At 48.8% G+C, this 24,067-nt stretch overlaps 1 protein-coding gene across 1 annotated transcript in view; it reads right to left on the reverse strand.

The window, feature by feature from the left end:
• LOC126539139 (uncharacterized) overlaps positions 1-21,766 on the reverse strand; it is a 73,930-nt gene extending 52,164 nt beyond the window's left edge. The window contains exons 1-3 of the mRNA XM_072285230.1: positions 21,709-21,766; positions 10,990-11,070; positions 5,765-6,286 (exon numbers count right to left, since the gene is read on the reverse strand). Coding sequence (XP_072141331.1) covers positions 5,765-6,286; positions 10,990-11,070; positions 21,709-21,766 — 661 coding nt within the window. The remainder of the gene's footprint in view (positions 1-5,764; positions 6,287-10,989; positions 11,071-21,708) is intronic.
• Between the last annotated feature and the right edge of the window lie 2,301 nt (positions 21,767-24,067).

The raw sequence follows: 24,067 nt of genomic DNA on the forward strand, positions 1-24,067 counted from the left end.
CTTTATCTTTATCGACGCCGTTTCCTTAACGCACGTTCAGAGCTGTAACAGTTGCGACACTTAGCAAGATGATACCAGAGTCCGAGGTTAGCAGAAGAGACAAGGAAAACAAAAAGGTGGCATGAAAAAGGAATAAAGTAACATCACGCGACAAAACGAAGAAAGCATGAGCGTTTGGCATCTATCAGAACGCGAACGTGGGGGAATAGAGCCGCACAAATTGAGCAATGCTAAGCTGAAACTGGGCTGCTGCGAGAAAGAATGGTGAGAAGTTGCGACAGATGCAAGCGATCGCCGAGAACTTCAGCACGTGGCTCTGAACGTAGACGCGTCGCAAAGGACAGAAGAAAAGGTGTATCGCTTCGTCAAGCCAGCCCACCCTCCACGATCTACCTCTCATCACCATCATCGTGAGCCTATGCCTGTCTTTGTTCTTTATTGGCATGTAGAAATAGAGATGTTGGCATACATGGAAACGTATCGCATGTAACCCAACCTAATAAAGCTGAAATGGATTCACAATAAAACGACATTACGATAAATCCTCAAAGGCCAAAAAGAGACAGATAATCAAGGAAATCAAGCAGGGGGGTTAATTAGGCTTTGTCCACTTTGCTACCCTACAAGTGGGGAGGGGGATGGGGGAATGAAAGAAATAGACAGTGTGACGACATGAATCTTGATCCCACATTCACTTGAACTAAACCAGGTGTATCTGTCTAAAGTCGTCTTCAGCTACTGCAGAAGAGCTCGAGTGGCTTTCGGGGCTGATGAGCTGCGAGGCCAGACTCCCAAGAGCTTTGTTTCTGTAACAAACCACTCCTCCAGTTAAGTTACTGGCATACACCACAGAACTCAAAGTGTCGTTTATACAGCCTCGACCCATCACTGAAACTTAAATTACCAGCGAATCTTCCACTACGTGACGCAACACTGCTGTGTCGGCTGTGGGTAGGAGTAGCATTCACCAACTCCTACAGCTATCGTATTGGAATGGCGGATTCACCAATGTGCGCTAAGTGCAAGTGTGAAGAGACCATCAGTCACCTTCTGTGCCACTGTTCTCGCTTCGATAATCAACGTGAAACTCTCCAGTGTGCCTTAAATAGACTGGATGACAGGCCATTTACGGAAGCGAAGATCTTGGGGGCCTGGCCTCACAGTTCATTGGCGCAGAAAGCAGTTCGAGCGCTTTTTCACTACCTAAAGGCAACAGACTTGAGTGCCCGACTATAGACATCCTACACCTAAGTTCTCTCTCTCTCTCTCTCTCTCTCTCTCTCTCTCTCTCTCTCTCTCTCTCTCTCTCTCTCTCTCTCTCTCTCTCTCTCTCTCTCTCTCTCTCTCTCTCTTTTATTTTTTTCACTCCCCATTCCCCTCCCCGCGTGTAGGATAGCAAACTGGACTCAGTCTGGTTAACCTCCCTGCCTTTCCTTCTTTCCTTCTCTCCCTTCTCTCTCTCGATCCTCAGGTCTGTCTATTGAAGGCATACCGGAGTGCATGGCTTTGTTCATCAAGGCGGGAACAGTGGCACTGGGGATAATCGATGGCCTCGTCACTTCTGCACTCAGTGCTTTTAGCAAGAAATGTCGCCACCGAGAGAGATACAGCTTAAAATGTCACAGACATTATAGGTGAACTGCACTACGATAACTCCTTGTGAGCACTACGGGATGAAGGACCCTTCCAGCGATCTCACGTTACCTATGCCTAGCACCAACAGAATAAAACGCATGCCTGCGAATATCCTGTTCTCTCATCACGCCGCCTAATCGTCTGCCACGTTTCATTGCTTCTCTTTACTCTCATTATGCTACTCGGATAGACGATCGGTTATGTGCTCTACGCATTGCATAGCCCGCCCAAGTTCACTGGTCCATCTTATCACAGCTGGAACACCAGCTACGCACCGCTTTCTTTCTAATGCGCACTCGTTCCTTCATGTCGGGTAACGTTACGCCTATTACTTACCGTTCCATCGCCTTGCTCTCGGCCTCTTTGTGCCTATCAATCAGTGTATGCAGAATTTTTTTTTTCCGGAGTGGGAGGGTCACGAACTTTACCGGTGACTGGGAGGGTGAGGAGGCGGAGGGGGGTGGGGGGCAGGGCAGGCCGTATAGTAAAACAGAAACTTCGGGAAAGGGGAAGGGGCACATGCCCGGAGTGCCACTGCCACAAATAGACAGCTGACCGCAAACGTGCCGAAGTTGCCTCTGCACGCGCAGGCAAAGGAGCTCTGGCAAACAGCGGAGAACGCTTTGAGCGCTTTGAGGAAAGATCAGTTCGAGAGATTCTTTAAACGGGCGCGTTTCGAGTGAAAGTTTGAAAACGTTGTTCATGAATTCCTCATCGGCTTTCGCACGGTTCCGTGAAAGTAACCGCGCTATACGTGAATGCCTTACTTCGGCGTCAGGCTGAACAATTTGATCTTACGTTGTGCGTCGCTTTGCTTGTGGCCGCGCGTCCATAAGTGTAAGTTTTTATTGACAACGGCCCTTTGTACGAGCCGTTGGTAAAACCACAGCCAATGCTTGACTTTTGTTATTGCGATATCAATTACATGGACACTCCAGGCGAATTTTCGGCTTCGGCGATGGCGACGATGTTCTTTATTGTTCCGTATATACTCTGAAGGTTTGTGTGTGTGGGGGGGGGGGGGGGATGTATAGAACGTCTGCTGAACGTAAGGTGCGCCATCAGCAATTGAAACGTGAACTGGTCAGAACGCATGTTATGCGTGATTACACGGGAGCACAATGTGCGACTGCTTTGTGGCAACTTTCCATAAGCATAGAATAGTCGTGAATGTACATTTTGGAATCTGAATTAAGCCACTGTTAAATATACTGGAAACGGAACAACGCGCTGGAGTAGTTTCGGTATTCATTGCATTTCAGCTTATGCTGATCCCCGTGATTTCGTCAGCTCGCCAGGAGATGTTCGGGTTTTATTATCTACCGGTCAGAACAGATAGCTCTTTTAAACAACTATACCACCGCCTTCCATTTCCTTGCGCGCAAGCGTAGATCCCTCTTCTGTCAAATCGCCGAGATTATGCTTGTCGCCGCGAGGAAAGCGAGCGCCGGAGGCGGAAGGCGCCTGGAGGTGAAGAGGAGGATCGCCGCGTTCGTGCCCTCTCCGTTTGTGGTTCAACGATGCCCGCTATGCACGTTCGCGGCGTCTATTCGTTGCATGTGTAGCAATCTGCGCTTTCCCTCACTGCACAGTTTTAAAAGGTTAGGGGACGCAAGCGGCTTACGTACGCAAGAACTAGGGGCGACAGTACTGCGCATGCGCAGACCCAGACGTAGGGGTCTGCGCATGCGAAGTGCTGTGGCCCCTAGTTCTTGCGTACGCAAGCCGCTAGCGTCCACTAACCTAAAGCTCTATACTGTCCCACACCCGTCGCGTTGGTGTGGGTGTCCTACACCCACACCAACGCATTGAAAAAGAGAAGCAGCTCTTGTATTCAGTGCCCAGTAGCTTTGGTGCGAGAAGTGAATTGCACCAACCGCTGCACCGACACTTCAAAATCCTCTAAGGGGAAATAACAAAATATATAAACATAGAGGGAAGGTACATTAGCGACAGTTCGCCACACCTGCTCGCGCCTCGTACATCCTCGAAACTTTACGCGTGCGTGACAGCAGAGCATCGCCTGAGCTCAGGGGTGCGTGAGGGAATGAAGCCCGCGAGATGGAGCTCGAAGCGCGAAAGCGCAAATCTAAATGCACTCGCCATCTTGCAATAGCTTTATTTTAAATTAATATTGTTATTATTTGTTTGTCATCTCGCGGCTATTCCTGCAGGGCCGGAATCCTTCATTGTATCTCCCCCGTAGTTACCAAGGCGAGACGGAGCGGACCACACAAGAAGCGTGCATCGACTTCGTCAGGACACAAGCCGAGGGAGGGAGGGTTGTGGGAGAGGGCACCTCTAATTGCATCAAATGTTTGCTCGCCCCCGGCCAACTAGTTCGTCATTCTGCTCTTTAGAAAAAAGGAAAGTCGAAAAGGAAGAAGCAAAATACGGCTTCACGCCCGAGTCGAAACATCGTCTCGCCATGTGCTAATGAGTTCCTTTCGCTCGGGCACCAAGCCTGCTATTAGCCGCGGCGATTCGCATCGTCTCTTCTTACCGGGCTCCGGTTCTTTCCTGCCCTCGCTCTGTTTGAGAAACAAATTTTAAGGCGCTAAGTCGAAGCGCAAAGCCTCCGTCCTCGCGAGTCGTTGAACGCCCGCCCGTGGCTCGGTTCTCTCTTTCTACCTCTTTCTTTGTTTTTCCCTTCCTTTTTTTTTTCCTGTGTCGATTTTTCACGCCGGTTTTGCGGGCCCTTGAACTTCACGCCCCGTGATTTGTCGAAGTTCGCACTGAAAAGCGGCGTCTGACGTATTGCTTCAGGTAAAACGTGGACTTCCGCGACTGGCCGCTCGAGGCACATAGCGTGTATTCGCGGGCTTCTTTCACGCTCAGAAAAAAAAAAAAAAAACTTTTATGTAGCATGTATTGAGCAACAGAAACTGTATCTGGAGTTTATCATGTCGCTGTACAATTTTCTCATTTACACTTTTCATACAATTATAATATTTCAGAAGTTGATTAAATAATTGGGACTAATTAACTAATTAGGCGGAGTGAAAGAAACAATTTGAGTATCTTCAAGCGACGGCAAAGAAAACATTACCTTTGTTCTTCCCAGCTACGCGGCATTTGCATATCTTTAAACTCAGAATAAAGTTAGCTGGGGACGCCCTGTATACGACGTTGTATCATCCAGCCGTATAGGCGGGAGAACGCAGACGACAGACAGCTTTCAGCGGCCATCAGGTGTCGCCCATCTTATTGGCTAGTCCTGTACATTTCTTGCTGACATTTAGCGGAACACCATTGGCTAGATGTCAGCAGCGCTTGATGTCTGGACAATAAGCGGCAGAGAGGAACAACCGGCTTGTCTTTCCGGCGTGAAGCAGCACTAAAGCTTGGTACCGGGGGCGAAGGAAGCAGGACACCGAGACTTAGTAGGTAAAAGTAGCTCACGCCCGGAGACTTTAACTCATGGAGTCCTCAAAAGCCAACTCTTGTCGTCCTCTCTCTGCGTCATTTTTTTGGGGGACCAGCTCAAATGTTCTTTAAACATGTCGCTCTATCCTACCACAGGTGTTCTTGATGCGAGGTGCTTGGATACATAACACTTCATCGTTCGTGGAGAAATAATCCACACACCCGCATGTACGACGGCTCTGCGAGATAGTCGTACGTTTCTGGTCCAGACTGTTGCAAGGAGAGTGCACGGGCTTGGGACCACCTAGCTCTTAGTCAGTCTTCCACATATTTGTTGTGGACGCACTAATCAACTGTCAGCACCACGACAAATCATCCGCAAGGCGGTACTAACTGCTGGTGGCGAAGAACCCTGCAAATCTTAGTCGCGCGGACGCTACTATGCTGTCATTTGCGTTAAGCGAGGCGCATAAACTGTTCTCTCTGTGTCAATCGTAGTTGCCTGTGCAATTCGCGAGGCGAATGACGAATAAGAATTTTAACTTCTTTGCCTAAGATCGAGGATAATTTCCTCCATGAATCAATAAACAGATAGGTGATCAAGCGAACAACCAATGAACCACCGCGGTTCTGCGCTGGTCAGAAGAAACCGAAAGCCGAAGCGTCCGTCTCCAAAATGTAGCTTACTCTCAAACAAACTAGGAAGACAAAATCGAGGAAAACGCAACGATCCCCAGAGCCTTTAACAGTCGTCCGTACTCACCGGGCAGGCAGATCTTGCGGTGGAAGCTCCAGTTCGGGTCCGCCAGCAGGTAGTCGGACTTGTTGGCCACCTCGAACCGCGTGAGCGCGCACACCTGTCGGACGTGGTTGACGCTGTACCCGCGGCAGCGGTCGTCGTCCAGGCAGCGCAGGTAGCACTCCTCGGCCGTCGAAGGGGGCGGCGGCTGCGTGGGCTCGGCCAGCGCCCGCTGTCCAGCCAGCAGATCGGCCACCCTGTAGCCCGAGAGGCGCTCGTACGACACGTGCTCTCGGAGGCACCACGGCACCGCCGACGCCGAGGAAGCGATCGCTCTCGCCGAAGCTTCCGCTGTCGTGAACTCCGGAGCGAAGGAGGAGGAAGGCGACTGGTACGTCGTGGTCGTCGCCGGCGGCGACGTCGACGCGACAGTCGCCTGCGACGCCAGCGTTTTCGCCGTTGTCGGCACGTCTGTGCTGGTGGCAGTTGTGGCGAGGGTAGTGGTAGTTGTGGCTGTGGCTGTGGTGGTGAATGGCACGCCTTGACCTGCGGCAAGTGGTGTCGCACATTGCTTATGCACTGTCACTACCTTATAGAGTTGCGGCCGTAGAAGCAAACGTGCAATATAACGTGAAAAAAAAAGAAGCACAGGGGAAACAGACTGCTACGTTTAATCGAAGTGCAGAAATAGTAAGAGAAATGGAAGTGAAGCCGGACGAAAAGTCATTCGCCGCGTGTGGGAGCCTAACACGCGTTCTCCCCACTACGAGTGTGGAGTTTTATCGGTTAAGCTACCGCAGTTCTGTCCTCCCGTCCGCTCTCTCGGGTATTTGTGTACGTGTAATAGCCGTAGACCAGAAGAAGAAGATGATCATTTGTTAACATCGCCTTCGAAACGGGACTGTGACAAATCGTCACCTAGCCTGCTTGAGTCAATCAGGTGTGCTATAGATGCTTTTAATTCTCGCATTATTGTATGCATCTCTTGCTAATCTTGACCGGTTGAGGCTTCCGTCCACTTTAAATCCAAGCGCTTCTGGAAAGTGCACTTTACCTATGGGTCGCTTGGGAGTGCTAGGCATCGCTGCGTACGGCCATGGCGGCCGATGTGGAACGCACTTTGCACCGCAAGCGCCACGTAGTGCATTAGTTTAAGAGCGGTCAACCGGTCAATCACCTCTTGTATGTTACCTCATGAAATCATGGCTGCTGAAGCCAAGGCCCTGGCTTTGCTCATTGAGAGATGTCCCTCTTAATCGCATCGCTAATTACCCTTCATAGACAGATGGAATTCGAATGGGAAGGGCGGGGAATGAATCCTGTGGAAGCAACACACAAGTGCTGTAAAATAGTTATTCATCGTGCCCTGGCAGACATCTTCGCTGTCTGCCACAAGGTCAGTTGAAACTGTAAGGCGCAATTACATTGCATGCGGTCAGAGTGGCTCCGATAAAGAGCGCAAGAACCTCGAAAGAGGAGACGTCCGGCAACACTACTCTATTTAAAAGAACGGAGACGTGACGTTTAGCAGTCGCGTGATTCGAACGACGTGTCATGTACGGCACGATCTTCGCGTTTTCTGGACAAGGCGCAAACCGCTTGCTGCACTGAGGCTGGAAAGGTTAAGTTACGATTACGATGGGTGGCAAACCTTTATTTATGTGCGTTGTCAAATCCTCACATTTTCTGTAGCGTCATTCCAAGAGGCCCGTTGCTGCCGTTAAACTACTTCCGTAAACTGCGCTCGTTCGTCTAATACTGGTAGTCGTGATGGTAGTACTGGTTATCGCATCACCAGCAGTACTAGTATTCGCCTAGTACTCGTCAACATAACGCATTGTTGTCCGACGTGTGTCTTCTGATGTACTGTCTGTCGTGTTCTCATGTAGTACTTGTCACCGTGGAATGCGCCATGTGTCACGGCCCGCATCATAGGCGTCGAAGAAAGAATGGGCCTTCGCTGCCACTAAGGACTGAGCGGTGAACAAAACTATTCTACGCTTATGCTTTAAGAAACATAAAAGAAAAAGAAATGTTTAATACATTTAGACCGGTGAAATATTCTTTCGCATCTCTATTTTTCTTGATTTCACTGTGGTAGGCTGATTCAAGACACAAGAGAGAACGAAGGTCAAAGTTCTGTCTTTTGAATATCCCAGCGCTGATGGGTTAGTGTGCCGGTACGGATCTCCAAAAAAAAAAAAAGTTTTTGATGATTGCACTGTCACGACTCCATAAATGTTTTCGAAACCTGCTAAGTTCAGCTTTGGGCACCTTTAGAATGAAATCTTGCCCGTCTGCAGAGATAACAAGAAAACAAAAGAAATACATATTAAAACTCGCTCCTATAGCAGACGCGGTCAAAATCTGTGACGTCACTGTGATCTGCTGCGGGAACTTCAAGGCGACGTCGTCACCTAGTTTTCGTCTTTTGTGTACATTCTGGATTACCCAGCATCCTCTCGTGGTAAAAGAGGCATACTTGGTACGGTACAAGGCCGCTTTACTGGCGCAGCTCAGGTTATGTTCCTCTTAAAGTGTCCCTTTAAACAAGAACACTGTTCGAGGCGTACTTTTCAGCAAAGGAAGTGCAACAATGCTCACTCTTGCCGACTGACTGAACAAAGTCCATTATCGTCCTATGATGACGAAAGGAGTGGCTCCACAGCTATATTTATAAGAAAAAAAATCTGCGCATTGCAAGCGCCTAAAAAATTTTTCATTATCGTTCTGCCGACAATTTTCTTAAACTCGCTAAATGTCAACAAAGAAAAATGAAAGGAGCAATGAAGTCTACGAACCATGATTCAAATGGAAGAAGCTTCCACGACCCGACGCAATTTGTCTTTTCGAAGAAGCAAACTTAACTACAAAAAAAAAAAAAATTGAAGAAGAAATACCAATAACAGCTCTCTCAATTGCTGAACCTGCCCATGCAAACGCTGCGGAGTTCCGTGCTCAGTTTAATTATCGAGAAATTCCTTCGTGCGCGCCTCATCATTCTTAACCTAGAGTGAAGAAACAGGAAACGCACGACGGAACTATCCGTGAAGTGTGCACTCTCTGCTGCGGGTGCAGAAAGAAAAGCTGTCCATTTTGAGAAACAAGCCTCACGCACTCATCGCAGAGAACGGAAAGGTGATGACCCGGAAGATGACGTTCAGACGAAGCGCGCTCAACACTATCTGGCTTTGTGTTTTCCATAGATGAGTTACCAGTCTGGCACGACACATTTTTTTCCAACAGCGCTATTTATACAGGGTGTCTATTTATACAGAGTAATTTGTGCCAAAGATTCTGAAAAAAATGGGTAGACACAACTGAAGGAAACCAAAGGCATATGGTTTGCCGTCATGTTGCGTTCCTTAGAGTATCTTTTATATTCCTCTTAATTAGTTAATTAACTAAGATCATTTATGCAAAATGTTTAATATTCACTTCAGGGCCAAGTGCATTTCGTTGTGTTGTACAAGGGGTTCAGAAACCGCCGATCCAATTTTTTGTGGCAACGTACATGCTGCGTGGCGATTCTTTGTCCTTTTTTTTTTTGCGTTTGAAGAAAGTCCAATAAATACGAAATAAAACCACGTGACCGTGCTCGTGCGCTATCGTATAGCAGCGCTTCCTTTCCGTGTGCCACCGCCAAAGACGCTGACGCACTGCGAAGCCCGCGCCTATAGAGCTGCGGCCGCTGACTTCGCCACAGACCACGCGCACTGACGCACTGCGAAGCCCGCGCCTATAGAGCTGCGGCCGCTGACTTCGCCACAGACCACGCGCACTGACGCACTGCGAAGCCCGCGCCTATAGAGCTGCGGCCGCTGACTTCGCCACAGACCACGCGCACTGACGCACTGCGAAGCCCGCGCCTATAGAGCTGCGGCCGCTGACTTCGCCACAGACCACGCGCACTGACGCACTGCGAAGCCCGCGCCTATAGAGCTGCGGCCGCTGACTTCGCCACAGACCACGCGCACGGTTCTTTCGCACGAACCGCGATTGAGAGCGCTGCGATAGGATAGCACATGCGCGCAGTCACGTGGTTTTATTTCGTATTTCGTGGGCTCTCTTTACACGCCGAAAAAAATCACCACGCAGCATGCACGTTGCCATAAAACATTGGATCGGACGGTTGTGAACCCCCTCTACAACGCAACGAAACAGACTTGGCCCTAAAGTGAATACAGGTAAAACTCGATCTAGCGAAACCCGATTTTACGAAGTTCCCGATGTAACGAAGAAATTTACATCCCCCGGCAGGTATTCATACGGTTCAATGTTATCGTCAACCTGAATTAACGAAACAAACTTGGCCGAACTCGATTTAACGACGTTTTTTCGGAAATAAGTGAGTAAAAAAAGCGCTGATTTCTGATTTTGACACAGACTGGTTCTTCTTCGAGCGTGCGCTCTAAAGCTATTGCGTTAGGACATCTAGGCGCCAAGGTCAAATCCCTAGCTTTATTTTGACGAGGCTGCACGCCGCGTCCATGCACGGAACTGGGGACTAAACACCGCATCGCTAGAGGCGGCGGTGGTTCATTTCGTTAATCCGTGGTTTATGGGACAGTCGGCTGGATTAGCGGCAAATACAATGCCGCGGTAGCTTTTGCGTGTCGTTACGTTGCAATTTTAGGCTGCGAAGGACCGTAAAATTCCTTCCTTGATTTTACGAACTTACCGATTTAACGAAGTAATCCGAGCGTGGTCTTCACTTCGTTAAATCAAGTTTCAACTGTATTGAAACATTTGGATAATTTAGCTTAGTTAATTAACTAATTAGGTGAAATATAAAAAGAGTACTCTGAGGAGCTCCACATGACGGCAAACCATATGCCGTTGGTTTCATCCAACTGCGGCTAACCACTTTTTTTTTTTTTTTTGTATCATTGGCACAAGTTACATGAAACATTCTGTAGAAGTGGGTCAAAGCAGCATCGAGCTGCTGCGTCGTGCGGAAAGCTGGCTGTCGGTTTTATGAAAACGCTATGAGATTGTGTCGCCATGCGACTCGAGTCGACGTGCCTGTGAGAGTGGGGTCGACTCACTCGACCTGCTCACTAAGGTCCAAGTCAATGCGATCGAGTCTAGGACTTCACTCGACTGCCGGAAGCAGTGAACGGTCTTTTCCTTCTTCTTTCTTTTTTCTTTATTTGGTGGCCTCCTCGTTCGACACGACAACTAACTCTACTCGGTCGTGTCGCGATGTGGTAATCAAATGCGGCTAGCGAACTGCACAGCTCACTCACCTGTGGTCTCTGTTGTCAATACATCGAGCAGCAGGAACAGCAGGAAAGGTAATTTGGGCATCTCTAACCTCGTCATCGTTCCTGCGAAAATGAGAATAGAAGAAGGTGCATCAGACCACATGTTTCACGACCGACGTCATTGCAGTCAAACTGCGAAGTGCGCGCATTTCTATGCAACATTCATTGTTGATAAAGCTCCCTCGCTGTTGCCTTAAGCAGGTGTATCACTAACGAAGTGTAGTACAAGACTCTATTGATTTATACGGCATCACTATTATATTGAGTGAATAAATAAGGTCAACAGCATTGTTATTGCCGAAACTACAGACCACTAAATTTTCGTTTGATATACGCATTCTTGCGCACATGAACTTGTCGAGACAAATGAACAAGTAAAGAAAGCGTAGGCAATGTTTTGGACAAAATACATACCACGCTCACTACGCAAATCTTTTCTTTTTTTTATCGCAGAAATTTGCACATGTGTTTGGACTCATCAAAGCAAATCTAGCATCGAAGTGTAGCGTGTACTTTGCAGAGACAGCACACGTGTACAGACTGTACTGTGCAGGAGAGAGTGCCAATAGTTTTTTTTTTTAATGCCCGAGCCACTTGCTATCAAGCCTATTACTCGTCGCCATTTGGCTTCTCTTCGCTCTTTATTTCTCCATATGCAAAGAAAGGATTACGGCGTTGCTAATAGATTACGTGGTCTACGGAGGGAAAAGAATTTGCAACTCAACTTTTCCGCAATGCATGTCTTTTACAAATGTTTCCTTAAATAGTTACGTAAATAAATCATTCCAATTCCGTGCCTATGCCCTAACCAGCACGCCGAGAAAGCAAAGAGAGGAGCCCATAGAGAGAGAGAGAGAGAGAGAGAGAGAGAGATAGTGTGTGTGATTGTGTGTGTGTGTATATGTGTTTGTGTACACTGTAGTAGTAGTAGTAGTAGTAGTAGTAGTAGTAGTAGTAGTAAGTAGCTCTTTGGTCTATAGTAGGCAGCTCTTTACCCAGATGCGTATGCCTCAAGTAAGAATTAAGCTAGTCATAGGCAGCGCAAAAAAATGACGACGCGTTGATAAACACGCAAAGCGCATTAAAATAAGTCAGAAGCAATCCCGGAAGTCAAAGTTCACTTAGTGTAAAAAACATGAACCCAGAGTGCATTCGACCTAGTGTACTTGCTCGCAATAAGAGATAAAATAAAATGAAATAAAATGAAGCCCACGCAAATGTTTTGTCGTCAGAGCGAATGCCTGTTCCGCAATTCAGCTCCCATGAGGCTCGCACGAACGCGCGCGCGAAGCGTACGCAACACGGAACAACCGCTTCCCCGCGACAACGCGGGGGCGTGCAGAAAAGCCGGCGCGTCGCGTCGGCGCAATTGTGTGCAAGGCAGCAGTTTCGTTCCAGTACCAAGTCGGAGCTCGTGGAGCGACGGAATTGCCCTGCTGGCTGACCTTACACTGTCGAACCTCGTTTATTCCTGGAAACCGATCGTTTTGCAGCGCGCAATCGCGGCGGAATGCTTTCATCGTGCGCGAATTGCTTTCTGCGATTCCAGGCACGATAGTGAAGAGTCTGGAGGCATGTGGACGCGGTGGATCTGCAGACGTTGAAAATTGACTTGTATTTGTTAGTGCGCGCCGATTATCCGTAATCATTCTCACGAATTTTCGTATTAAATTGCAACCCACAGCCCACAACACTTCCGAGCTTACGGAAAGAAATCTGGAGGACGCTCATGCTTCGCCTTTAAGAGTGGAACGCGACGGCATTCAACGATCCCTGACTGCTTCTCACGCTTCGCGGCAACTGGGGCTTACGTAACCGTGATGTTTACCTGGAGAGGCTGGAGGTGAACGCTGTGCACGAAGGCGGCCTTTCTGGTAGAAACGCGCGGCCTCTTGCGTAGGCCGATGCCGGAGGTGGTGTGCAGTCGCGCCAAACTAATTGCATCATCTTCAGGTTTCCGTTATTGTCTCGCACTTTTAATACTTAAGTCTGATAAGATTTAACATAAAACGCATGCGCTGTCGGTGTTTTGTTTCATGACATGTTTGTGGGCTGTCAGTCTCAAAATCTTGAGGAATAACTTTGTCAAGAATAGAAAACAAGCTATGAGCAACTTTAGTGATAGAACAGTGTGGCAATATAACCCGCATGTATACCGCGTGTCATATAGCAAGGCGTGGCATATACACACACCTAAATATATATGGAAATTTTCGCTCACGGTCAACTCCGCCGACAGCAGATTTTCTGCGACACGGGACCCCCTTAACGCTCTCGCGTTAAATAGAAAGTTCATAACGCTTGCTGAATTATCGTTCGTTTAAAGCACAAGCAGTGAAAAAAAAAACAGTTCATCCCTGTAATAAGTAATCAAGTAATCGCCAACGTTGACTAAATACAAACGCTCTTAAGAAAACGCTGCTGAACTAAAGGCACTAAAATTTACAGTAGCATCTGGATTTCCTTGATTAACGTCTTATAAGCACCGCGAGCCTTTTACACTGCACGGTAGTTTGCACAGACAGTAAACTAACATTTGCGCTTGCAGAGTTCACGTTATGCCACTCAATACTGCACGGAACTTGGTCACGCGAACCATTCCCCAGAAATTGGGACTTGGTCTTGCTTGGTGTCGTGCGCGTTTCGCGGGGTCCCCAGAGGAAAAGCCGTGCACTTATACCCCGGGTTGCAGAGCTGTGGGTGTTGACAAGGCGCCAAGATTCAAGCCGAGTTCTGCCGTCGTCTTCCGCGTACGCGTGACTTTTTTTGAAGGATTACAATATTTCACGATGTGCGAGCGGCGGAGAGCCAGGCTTCTGTGAAAACGTGGTAACACTTATTGTGGCGACAGGACACTATGGGTGCAATAGCATCCTTGAAGACGATAGTGTATGTATTATCACGTCGGAACCTGCCTTGGTAGATTGTGTGCTTCTAATTTTTTAAAATATATTTCTGTCTCCCCTTACCCCTTCCGCAGTGCAGGGTAGCGAATTGGATATCTTCCGGTTAATGTCCCTGCCTTGCTCCTCTCTTTTATCTCTCTCTCTCTCTCTCTCCCTCTTAGTGGCTATGATGTTGCATTGCTAAGCCCGAGGTCGCAGCTTCGATGAAACGAAATGCGAAAACGCTCGTGTACTTAAATTTTAGTGCGCGTTTTAAAGAGCCCCAAAAGGGTCAAAAATAATCTCGAATCCGCCACTACCTCCTACTACCGCTCCATAATGTAATCGTCGTTATCGCAGAATTTAATCAATCAATTCATTCTATCACGGCGTAGAGAACAGTGAACACGATAAACGGAACTATAAGGCGATTTCCCTTTCCAGGCGATTTTCCTTTCAGGCGATTTCCCTTTCCATGCGATTTTCCTTTCAGGCGATTTCCCTTTCCAGGCGATTTCCCTTTCCACGTAGACTCAGTTTTATGGCCAGAGAGCGCGCATCTTCGTCATTTCTCCTACTATCGTGTTTCATTCCAGTGTCCTTGTACATAGTCCGTCCGTACGTTTTGTTCGCGACACCCAATTCGATCAGGTAACCAACGAAACGATATCTTCTGCTTGAAGTTCCCTTTTAATTAAGCAATTAATTAATTAGTGCAACAGAGAGAGAGAGGGAGAGAGTGCGCGACAGAACAATTTGATATGTGCTGCTCTCTCGGAAGCCGGCATTTGTCTCCGCGACGTTGCCGAGGGACGTGCAACACCTCGCCCAAATCATGTCGCTACGGCTCTCGTTCATCCACTAGAAAGTGCCGTAGGTGGAATGTGCGTATGTAGAGTGAACGTTTACCTGTACGCGAGTGCGATCGGCAGAACATGCAACTCCGCGGAGGGCCCGTCGTTGGCCATCGCGGCGTCAACGTCGATTCCGCCAGAAGTCGGCGAGAACTACGCCAGCGCGGTTCAACCCCAGAAACAAGTCGCCCAGATCCGACCGTATGCGAATGTCAACAGCATGTAGGACACGAGGCTTGGAGCGTTCGGCAGTGTACTCTTTAGCGGGAGGTTTTATATAGTTATTCGTTCAGTCGTTTCCTAAGCAAAGCCTTTCACTACCGATCACACCTACTTCGAATCGTTCGCCATAAGCGGGCAGCGTAACGAACACCGTGGGACTCGTCTGCTCAACAACCGGTGCAGGATTTGCTACTTAGAACGTCAGAAAGCTGAGCGCATTGGCAGGGATTCACGGTATACGGAAAAGCCAGGCGTGCAAAACAGGGACACAAGTACGACGAGAATGAATCTGTGACTGCTGTGCGGGCGTGGACATTTTTTTTTTCCAACCAGAGAACGACGATTTTTCCGCCATCTAGCCGCAACAACCCAAGCGGCTTTCCTCCCGACATTCTACACTACACTGTGTACGAGCCCCGGGTAAGCTAAAGAAAGGAGCGAAAGCTTCAGGAAGTATAACGCACTGACAAACTTGGAGTTCTGACGCACGCACCAGCAGCAACGTGCCCGAGGGAAATAGTTACTCGCGAACCAATCTCCAACGAGCCGCTGAGCCGGCGCACGCAAAGGAAGTGCCGCACGAGAGCTGCACTGTTACGAACGCCAGGTTTTCGCGTGGCACTGACGGCGTTGTTTGCACAGATAGGGTCGCGGTTCCCGGATAAACATCCCAGAGAGATCGCTCCACGCGTTTCCCTCTCAACTTGGAACGACCCAGCAAAATAACAATATCAAAGCCATCCTCCTCGGCGGACACAAAGATGTACCTGCGCTAACGCAATACCTGCGCTCGGGCGTTCCATCAACGAAAGTATGAGGGGGATCCAAGCACGCGAACTCCACATAGAAACCTTAATCTCCTGCCTCGCGAATAGCGTACACTGTGCAAAAGTGGAGAGAGAGAAAGAGAAAGAGCACCGAGGCGAAATCGCGGAAAGGAAATTGTTTGCGCCAGAACACACACACACACGCTGAGCCAGGGCGAGGTTAATCTGCTGGTCTTCAGCGTGCGCCTGTTTGCGTTCCCAGTCGTCGACCTTCACCGGCAGAAGAAAACACGACACGGAGAGACTTCCTCGACTTCGTCAGCCACTCCTGTCGCACATGTGTGACGACGCAGCACACAGACGCACGCACGCACGTAAGCAGGCAGCGACACGTACACACTGACGCGTAAAGGCAGACCCATACGATCCGTACACGCACACGTGCTCAGACAGGTATGGAAGCATGTAAACATACAAGTACGCACGCACGCGCATACACGAAAAAAAGAAAAGCCGGGCGTAAACACACATGCGCACTGACAGGAAAAGACAAACGTACGTATTGCACACACCCTGAAATTCTCAGGGACGTATAGACGCACACACAAACACACACACACACTTGCACCGAAACGTACGCACACACGCGCACGTAGGCATACACATGTCTGTGTGTGGAGTGATACCGTTCTGGTGCGGTGGACGATCTCTTGTTTGCGATGGCAGACAGAGAGGAACCGCTGACTCGCCAGTTCGTTGCACTCGCGAGGGTGCGGCTTGCCCCCCTCGAAAGAGGCCCACACCCCGGCGGCAGAGACAAAACTAGTTTGATCCGTACACGCGAACCGCACCTCACCCTCGCGTAGTACTTAGCTGCCGACTTCTGAGTATTTTGTACTTGAGCCATCTGATTCCCTTCTCTTCGACGTCGGGCTCTTCTCCTGCAGCACTGGAAGGAACGACCTCCTCGGGGCGTTCGGAAAGGCTTTATGGAAACGTGGCCCTCTATATACGTGGGAGGTATCGAACACCCGTCGCAGCTGTCGGATGGGATTACTCGAGCTTTGAACTTCAATCGCGCCGTGATTCGTGCCCTGACCAGCGAGACGTGCTCAGCCCGTGGACATACTCTGTATGTGCGTTGCGAAGAACCGAGGAACGTCTGGCGTTTTGATGTGTCTCTTTTTAACCACTCTTTTTTTAATGTGTGCGTCTATTCCCCCCTGCAAAAGCAGGAAAGAAGACTCACTGCGGCTTAAGCGCCTTATCTGTCATTTTTTTTTCTTAGCAGCGATGGGTTTTAACCAGACCTTGGAATTTACCTTCGAAAGCAGGCATGCATGCACTCGTCTCTCGTAGGCATATTCCAAAGGCAGTGCGCGCAAGTCACCTTTCTGCGAAGAGTAGCGTGTCGAGTCGATGGTCCACACTAACCTTCCGAGCACCCGTTTAAAGCCATGAACTCTCCTTATCAAACATTGCATTTTCAGCTGAGCGATTGGACGGGCTTCACAGAAACGTTCTACACAAAGTCTCTAGGTGCCTGTCTTTTGCAAGTACACGTCTTCAAAGAGCGGGAACAGGAGTGGTCTTTGTCTGCCGCGAGAGCTCTGCATCCTGAAGAGAAAGGCGTCGAGGCGTGCACATTGAAAAGCTATTGCTCGACAGACAACGTGCAGAAGAGGAGCCATACAGGGGGCTGAAATATTTCCATAGGAATTAGATGTTGACTCATGAAGCACCTAGGTGGTCACCCGAAAATTCTCAATGCGCTGCAGTTGAAGGGTGCGCTAAGCAGCAGCCATGCAATAAGTGGAAGAAAACAATTGGAGTGAGAAAGACAGAGAGAGCAAATACTCGAAGCGCGTGAATGATCCGTCGGTGTTGCTTTTCCGCAATAAGACGCTTCTTGCAAAGAAGCAGTCTTTACGCGTACACGCTGGTGAAGGGATTATTCTGTGAATTCCTCTGTGAAACGGCGTAGCTTAGGGCAGCACTCCCTGTTTGTCAAGCGCTCAATGAGAGAGAAGATTAAATTAAATTATGGGGTTTTACGTGCCAAAACCAATTTCTGGTTGTGAGGCACGCCGTAGTGGGGGACTCCGGAAATTTCGACCACCTGGGGATCTTTGACGTGCACCTAAATCTGAGTACACGGGTGTTTTCGCATTTCGCCCCCATCGAAATGCGGCCGCCGTGGCCGGGATTCGATCCCGCGACCTCGCGCTCAGCAGCCCAACACCATAGCCACTGAGCAACCATGGCGGGTGAGAAAAGAGTGAAATATTGCGCCAGTTCTTCCACGGCTTCGGGTGGCCTTCATATATATATATATATAATGAACTCCCCTTCCTCTCGATCCCTCTTCCAGATTTCAACGCGACATTTTTCGCTATTAAGTGTGATTAGCCCCGTGGGCGTTTAAGTATGGCACGGAACTTCCTGAACGCCGCTGGCGCCTCATTTCAAGCATAAGTAGCGCATTCAGGCGCACTCTCGAAGAACTTCTAAACAAAAACGAAGAGAAGAAAGAAAATAAAAAAAAAACTATGCGATATACCTAAAAGAATCGCCGAGAAATATGGCTGGCATGCCTGAAACACCGCGACGAACCTATCTCTATTTTTTTTTTCTTTGTAGAACAATTAACGAGAGAACAATAATTAAAAAGAAGCACGCAGTGCTGCACAAAGGAATACTGCACAATGCAGTCTGATAAGTGCGAAGATCAGGGCATCTCTTTAGCGCTTGCACGGCGCGCAAATTACAGGACAGTATGGGGCCCGACGCGCAGGGGCGCGGGCGCGATGTCTCATTTTTCCGTTTCTTTTTTTTCTTAACACCCTACCTTTCTCGTCTTCTTTTCTTGTCGCATAATTAGTGCCCGAACGGCGATGCCTCTTTTACATCACCACGCCCATCGTACGCCGTCCCACGCGGCGAGATACAGCGTCATCCTTTCCCGTCCTCAACTCCTCTTCTAGTTCTCACACGCTCCGCCGTATACCTTGCCTCTTCGTGCTGCTTCAGCGTCACCTTCGCTCTTGGCTGGGATCGGCCCAGAAAGCGAGAAACAATGGCGTCTGAAGCCGATAAGCCCCCCGCGCGCACGCCAGGCGAAGAGATAACAAAACGAGAAACCTCGCGGAGGAGTGAGCAGATAGCGATGGAGCGGCGCATATTGCCGCGTTAGAACGGTTCAGCGCTGCAAATGGTGTTACAGCGCACGTCGGTCGGACAGGATAGCGGCTTTTTTTCGAACGTATGTACATGGGGAAAAGAAAAACACCGCCGGAACAGAGGACGCCGGAAGTCAGAACTGGGTTAGTTTGTATACATCGCGCTTAACAATAATGAAAGAATAAAGATAAATTGGGAGCCCATTCTGGCGTCCTCCACTGTTCCCGCTGTTTTTCTTTTATCACGTGCAATATAAACCATCTTGCCTAGTTCTCACTTCCAGTAGTGTCCGGATCTCAAAACCCTTAGCAACAGCTTTTACTGCACTTATGCTGACATTTTATATATGTTGCGCGCGGGTGTGTGCGTGTGCGTGTGTTATTTTCTAAGGCCACAGACTCGTATTACAAGTAGAAAATATTCACTGTTCACCGTGTTCACTGGCACATGTGTGTCAATCTCTTTTTGTTTTTCTTTTGTGTAACAGTATAGCGCAGTAAACAAAACGAGTTCAAGTTGTATAGTTAAAGCGAGCGGCAGGTGTGCTATCATGGCAGCAAGCCGGACGTAACCAAAGACACGATTCAACGCCTGTTCGAATGCAGGGCCGTATGCGCAACGTCATGTGACTGTACACGCAGGCATCGGCATTGTGCCTCTTCTTTCTTATTCATGTTGCGAGTTCTTCGTCGGTGTCCTGCATTCATACCACGAAGCCCCCCCCCCCCCCCCTCCCCCCTCCCCACACACACAATGAGACAACTAGCCTACACGCTTTCGCAGCATGCACAATTCATGCCTGTCACCACCAGCGTGCTAGCACGCCCCTTCAAGCTGTTATAAACGAGTCCCAACGGTGCAATGAGCCCGTCTGCACAGCGTACATTCAAGGCTACGTCGTCATTTGCCGGCAGCCCAAGCGAGACGAAGCTGCGAAAAAAAAAAGAAATGTTTCGGGACATCGCACTGCCTCGGGGACGTCTAACGGGCGGCTCGAAGCATAACCAGCATTAAATGTTATGCAGTTACTATACAGGCAGTGCCCTCTTCGCAGCGTCATAAACTGCCTCAGCAGCCCTCGTGACTTTCGCTACAGTGCACAGTATTTACCGAGACGCGTCAGATCTCGAGGGAAAGACAATGAAGACAGCGCAGCGGGCTCGCGAGGTCCTAATTACGTAAGCCTCCTTTCGTGACCGGAGCACGTTTGGCGGGGAAAAGCAGAGCGATCTTGCGCCTGTTGCCCAGTTCACGATAGGCCTCGTGCGAAAGAGACGACTGGCTTCGAAGAGGAGGAGGGGGGTCTAACTTTTGCACGGACGGCAGGAGGCGCAGATAGCTGCAAGCCTTGACGTGCGCGAACAGCCAGAGACGTTCATATGAAGTTATTGCGAAGGCTCCGGCCCCGAGCGGGGAAACAATGTTGCTACTCCCGGTGCACCACTGTCGAACTGCTGGTACCGTTCGCCATCCGTGGAGGTGGCGGAAGAGGAATCGTAATAGGAATAAGGTTTCGTCATGCTTGCTAAATGAAATTTAAACTGTCGTACGGTTATAGAAAAAGAAAAAAGAAAGACGAAAGGGGCCACAGTGGGACACCACGGACTAACGTTAAACAGCTGATATCATTTGCCGTGCGCCCAACGCGTTCCCTCTAGAACGCTGTGATCATCCGGCGCAGAATGCAGAGGGAGCTATTCCTCTACAACATGGCGACGTCTGACGTTCTTGACGCACCATCGAACAAAAAAAGAAAGAACAAGAAAGAGGTAAGGAAGAAAGAACCGATCAGAAGCCCTGTTTCGAGCAACTGCAAACTGCAGTTAGAGTGCTATGGCGTTTAGGCTGGTTTCTGAGTTGGCTTGTCTCCCTCTTGGCCTGTGCACGGCAGGGGGGACTCAAACCACATACGTTTGAGTGCGCTGCATTCGCCTTACTCCCATTTCTCCTGTCGCTTCCACCTCAAAAGACAGTCGTCAAGGCAGGCGGCCCGCAACGAAATTAAGTAAAATCAGCACAACAAAGCAAGCTAAGTTTGACTTAGTTCCGAGGGCACGTTCTGAAGCCTGAATCGAGCCGCCGTTACATGTGCAGGTGAACGTGTAGGCGCATCAACGCATTTTACTCCTCATAGATATATGCTGATGTTGCGCATCCTTCCAGCACAAAACTACAATTATGTGAGCTTGCAAACAGCAATTGCTTCCCGTACTTTGTATGCAGATTAATAAAATAATAATAAGCTAATAAGAGCCATCAGACGAACACGCGTCAAATGTTCGTATTCTGCATCGCGTGTTGTGAGTTTTTATGGGGACCGATGATTCACTGTTTGGCTATCTTCGTGGCTACTTTCCTGTTGACTTGGTTGTGTAATTGTATTATTGTGTTGTTAGTGTATGCATCATTTTATTTTTCTCCTTCTATATCCGCATGGTATATGAAAGGAACGGCGGTAGAGGGAGGGGATGGTGGCGCTCGCAAGATTAGCGCACAATTATTTTGTCTCTCTTGACTATTTGATTCACTTCACGTAGGGCAATACCAGGCACGACGTATTTTATGTGTCGCGGGACGAAACGCGCTAAGAAATCACCTTTGCGCGTTGCGTCACTATTCACTCGCGACACGTGCACACGCAAGCGTTAAATATAGCAGCAATTTCTCCTCGAGGAGCTAGAAGATTTTCATCTTCAAAGGCCGGCTGTCCGCTGCAGAATGCAGGGAGCGTGCGAACAGCCGAGCTGACCTCGCGGCTTCTTGCTCGGCCGTGAGAGGCCACCCCTTACTCACCACACGTGACGTCATTCATCACCGCGGCGCTAGGCGTCGCGCGCATCGCTGCAACCATCGTCGCAGCGATTCCGCGGATTCCCGCGCTACGCTCCAGTAAATACGTGCAGCGGTGCCCAGCCTCAAAGCGGGAAAAACTGCGCCGTGCTGTATTTGGCAGTCTAATGCATTCTCGTTAGTACGGAACTCGTCGGCGTTCTTGTGACGCCATGGTAAGCATTCATTCGCAGCCATCCCAGCACAGACGGCAACTTGTATGTGAGAAGGAAGAGGTGCTCCTGGAAAATGACCACCGTGTGTATACATTGCGCTAAAAGGAGTTTTTTTTTTTATTTTTTTGTCGCAAAGCGCGCAGCTAAGTCAATGGGTGACGCGCGGAGAGCCATATAGTCAGCTGCGCATGTTCCATATAAATTTGCCAAAACTGTAGCGCTTATTTTGTCATTTCGAGGCTCCAGCACAAACTGACTTCAGTTATACGATTTCAACACTGAGCGTACAATAGCTAATTGTAATTTGAACTTATTTTGCGAACCATAGGTTATCGTTCACAGATATCATACTAAGAAAAGACAAGTGAATTCACAAGTTAGCCAGGAAACTAGACAACCAAAGCAATCGGAAATGAAAGCAGCCACAAAACTTTGAATAACAGCTCCCCACAAAATCATCCAATACGCGTTGCTGAATACAAATATCTGAGTCATGTTAATGTGTTGACTCTTCTCATTGCCTTTAGACATCACTGCAAACGAATATATCGCTAAATATTTACGCCCCGGTGAATACACGATGCTCTAATCGTGCAAGACGTTATCATTGAGCGAAATCAAATAGGAAGATGAAACACTACAGAAATAAAAGGGTCCATATGCAAATACGCTCGTGTACCTTGATTTAGGTGCGCGTCAAAGAATCTCAAATGGCTGAAAGTGATCCGGCGTCCCTCAATATGCAGTTTCGAGACATCAAACCGGACAATTTATATGCTGCACATTGCAGTAATAACCGGAATTTCTATGAGGTAACTGCGATTCTCAATATTGGCTTTAAAATCAGCCCGAAAATGATCGAACAGTAGATTATATATCTTTTCCTAGTTAACAGGACCTCAAAAGTAGTCTCAGAGTTGTTCGATGTTGCCGAGCCTCTGAATATGATCCTTGGGTTTCAAGAACTTGTTCTCGAGCACTGTTTAATCTATAGTGAGCGCTGTTAACCTCTTCCAGCCAGTTGTCGCAACTCGTTGACAAAACGGCTAAGAGCTCCGATATCATACGGGAAGATTAATGGAGTGGAAGTAGGATTCTGACGTCGCAAGTTCTGATTTCACAGAAGAAAACGTATCTCACGGGCGACAACTATGTGCGCCCGAAGTTGCCGACTAGCCTTGCTTAACACTACAAGGCACTCTCGCGGCGGCGTTCTTTGAAGTGCACAGAATGCAGTCATCACATACGCAATACGAGCTCGTCTGCAGGATTTGGTAAGATGCAAGAAGAACCGCCTTCCACGTCGGAGGATGTAGAGCGAGAAAGCATGCTGTAATAAAGGCAGTCTTTCGCGTTTCCCGCCCGTTTCAGTTTTTCGATGGGCAAATGATATGAGACTACTTTTGTGCGCGCTACGACAAAATGGCGGTACGGCTAGTTGATTGATCTTCACGTTGAAGTTGTCTTAAAGCGCGACAACAGAGACAGGAAGGTAGAACACGTATATATAAACCAATAGAAGCGCTTCGCTGGAAACAGTTGCGAGTGAAGCGGTTGTCGTGTTTTATTCTCTGTTGTAGCGCTTCAAAAGAAGGTTAATTCGCATGCGCGAATCTCGCATGCAAAGATTTAGAAGTGCTGTTAAAATGTTTTTCCTCGTAAAGAATGTCTGCAAATACCATTCTTATTTTTCGCATTTCTTCGAACAAGCGGTGTATAGATTGCATCGCTCCTAAGACAATTCGAAGAACGGGAAAATTGCCATTCATCCCCCATCTGTAGAACAAACGGAACTCACGCGGGTTTCTCGGGAAGCTTGGAAGTCTTAGGAAAGAAAATTCGGCCTTGTCCGGGGATCGAACACGGGACCAACGCCCTTTCCGGGACGTTCGCTCTACAATCCGAGCTAAGCATGAGGCTAGCAGGTCGCAGTGCGAGGGCGAATTGAACAACAACGGGAAGGACAGGGACACCGAATACGGCAGATCAGTCTTGCGTCACTGATTTGCCGAAGGAAGTTCCAGCGTCTGGCAACAAGCGGGGCGCGGGCCGCTACACACATACGTGCGGTGGTCACGAGGAACAACAACACCCCGGCGCGCTCCTCCCAAAATGAGTCTTCCGCTGTCCGTGCTCGCAGAGCTCGG

This window comes from Dermacentor andersoni, chromosome 11 (genome assembly GCF_023375885.2).
Source record: "Dermacentor andersoni chromosome 11, qqDerAnde1_hic_scaffold, whole genome shotgun sequence".
NCBI classification, from domain to species: domain Eukaryota; kingdom Metazoa; phylum Arthropoda; class Arachnida; order Ixodida; family Ixodidae; genus Dermacentor; species Dermacentor andersoni.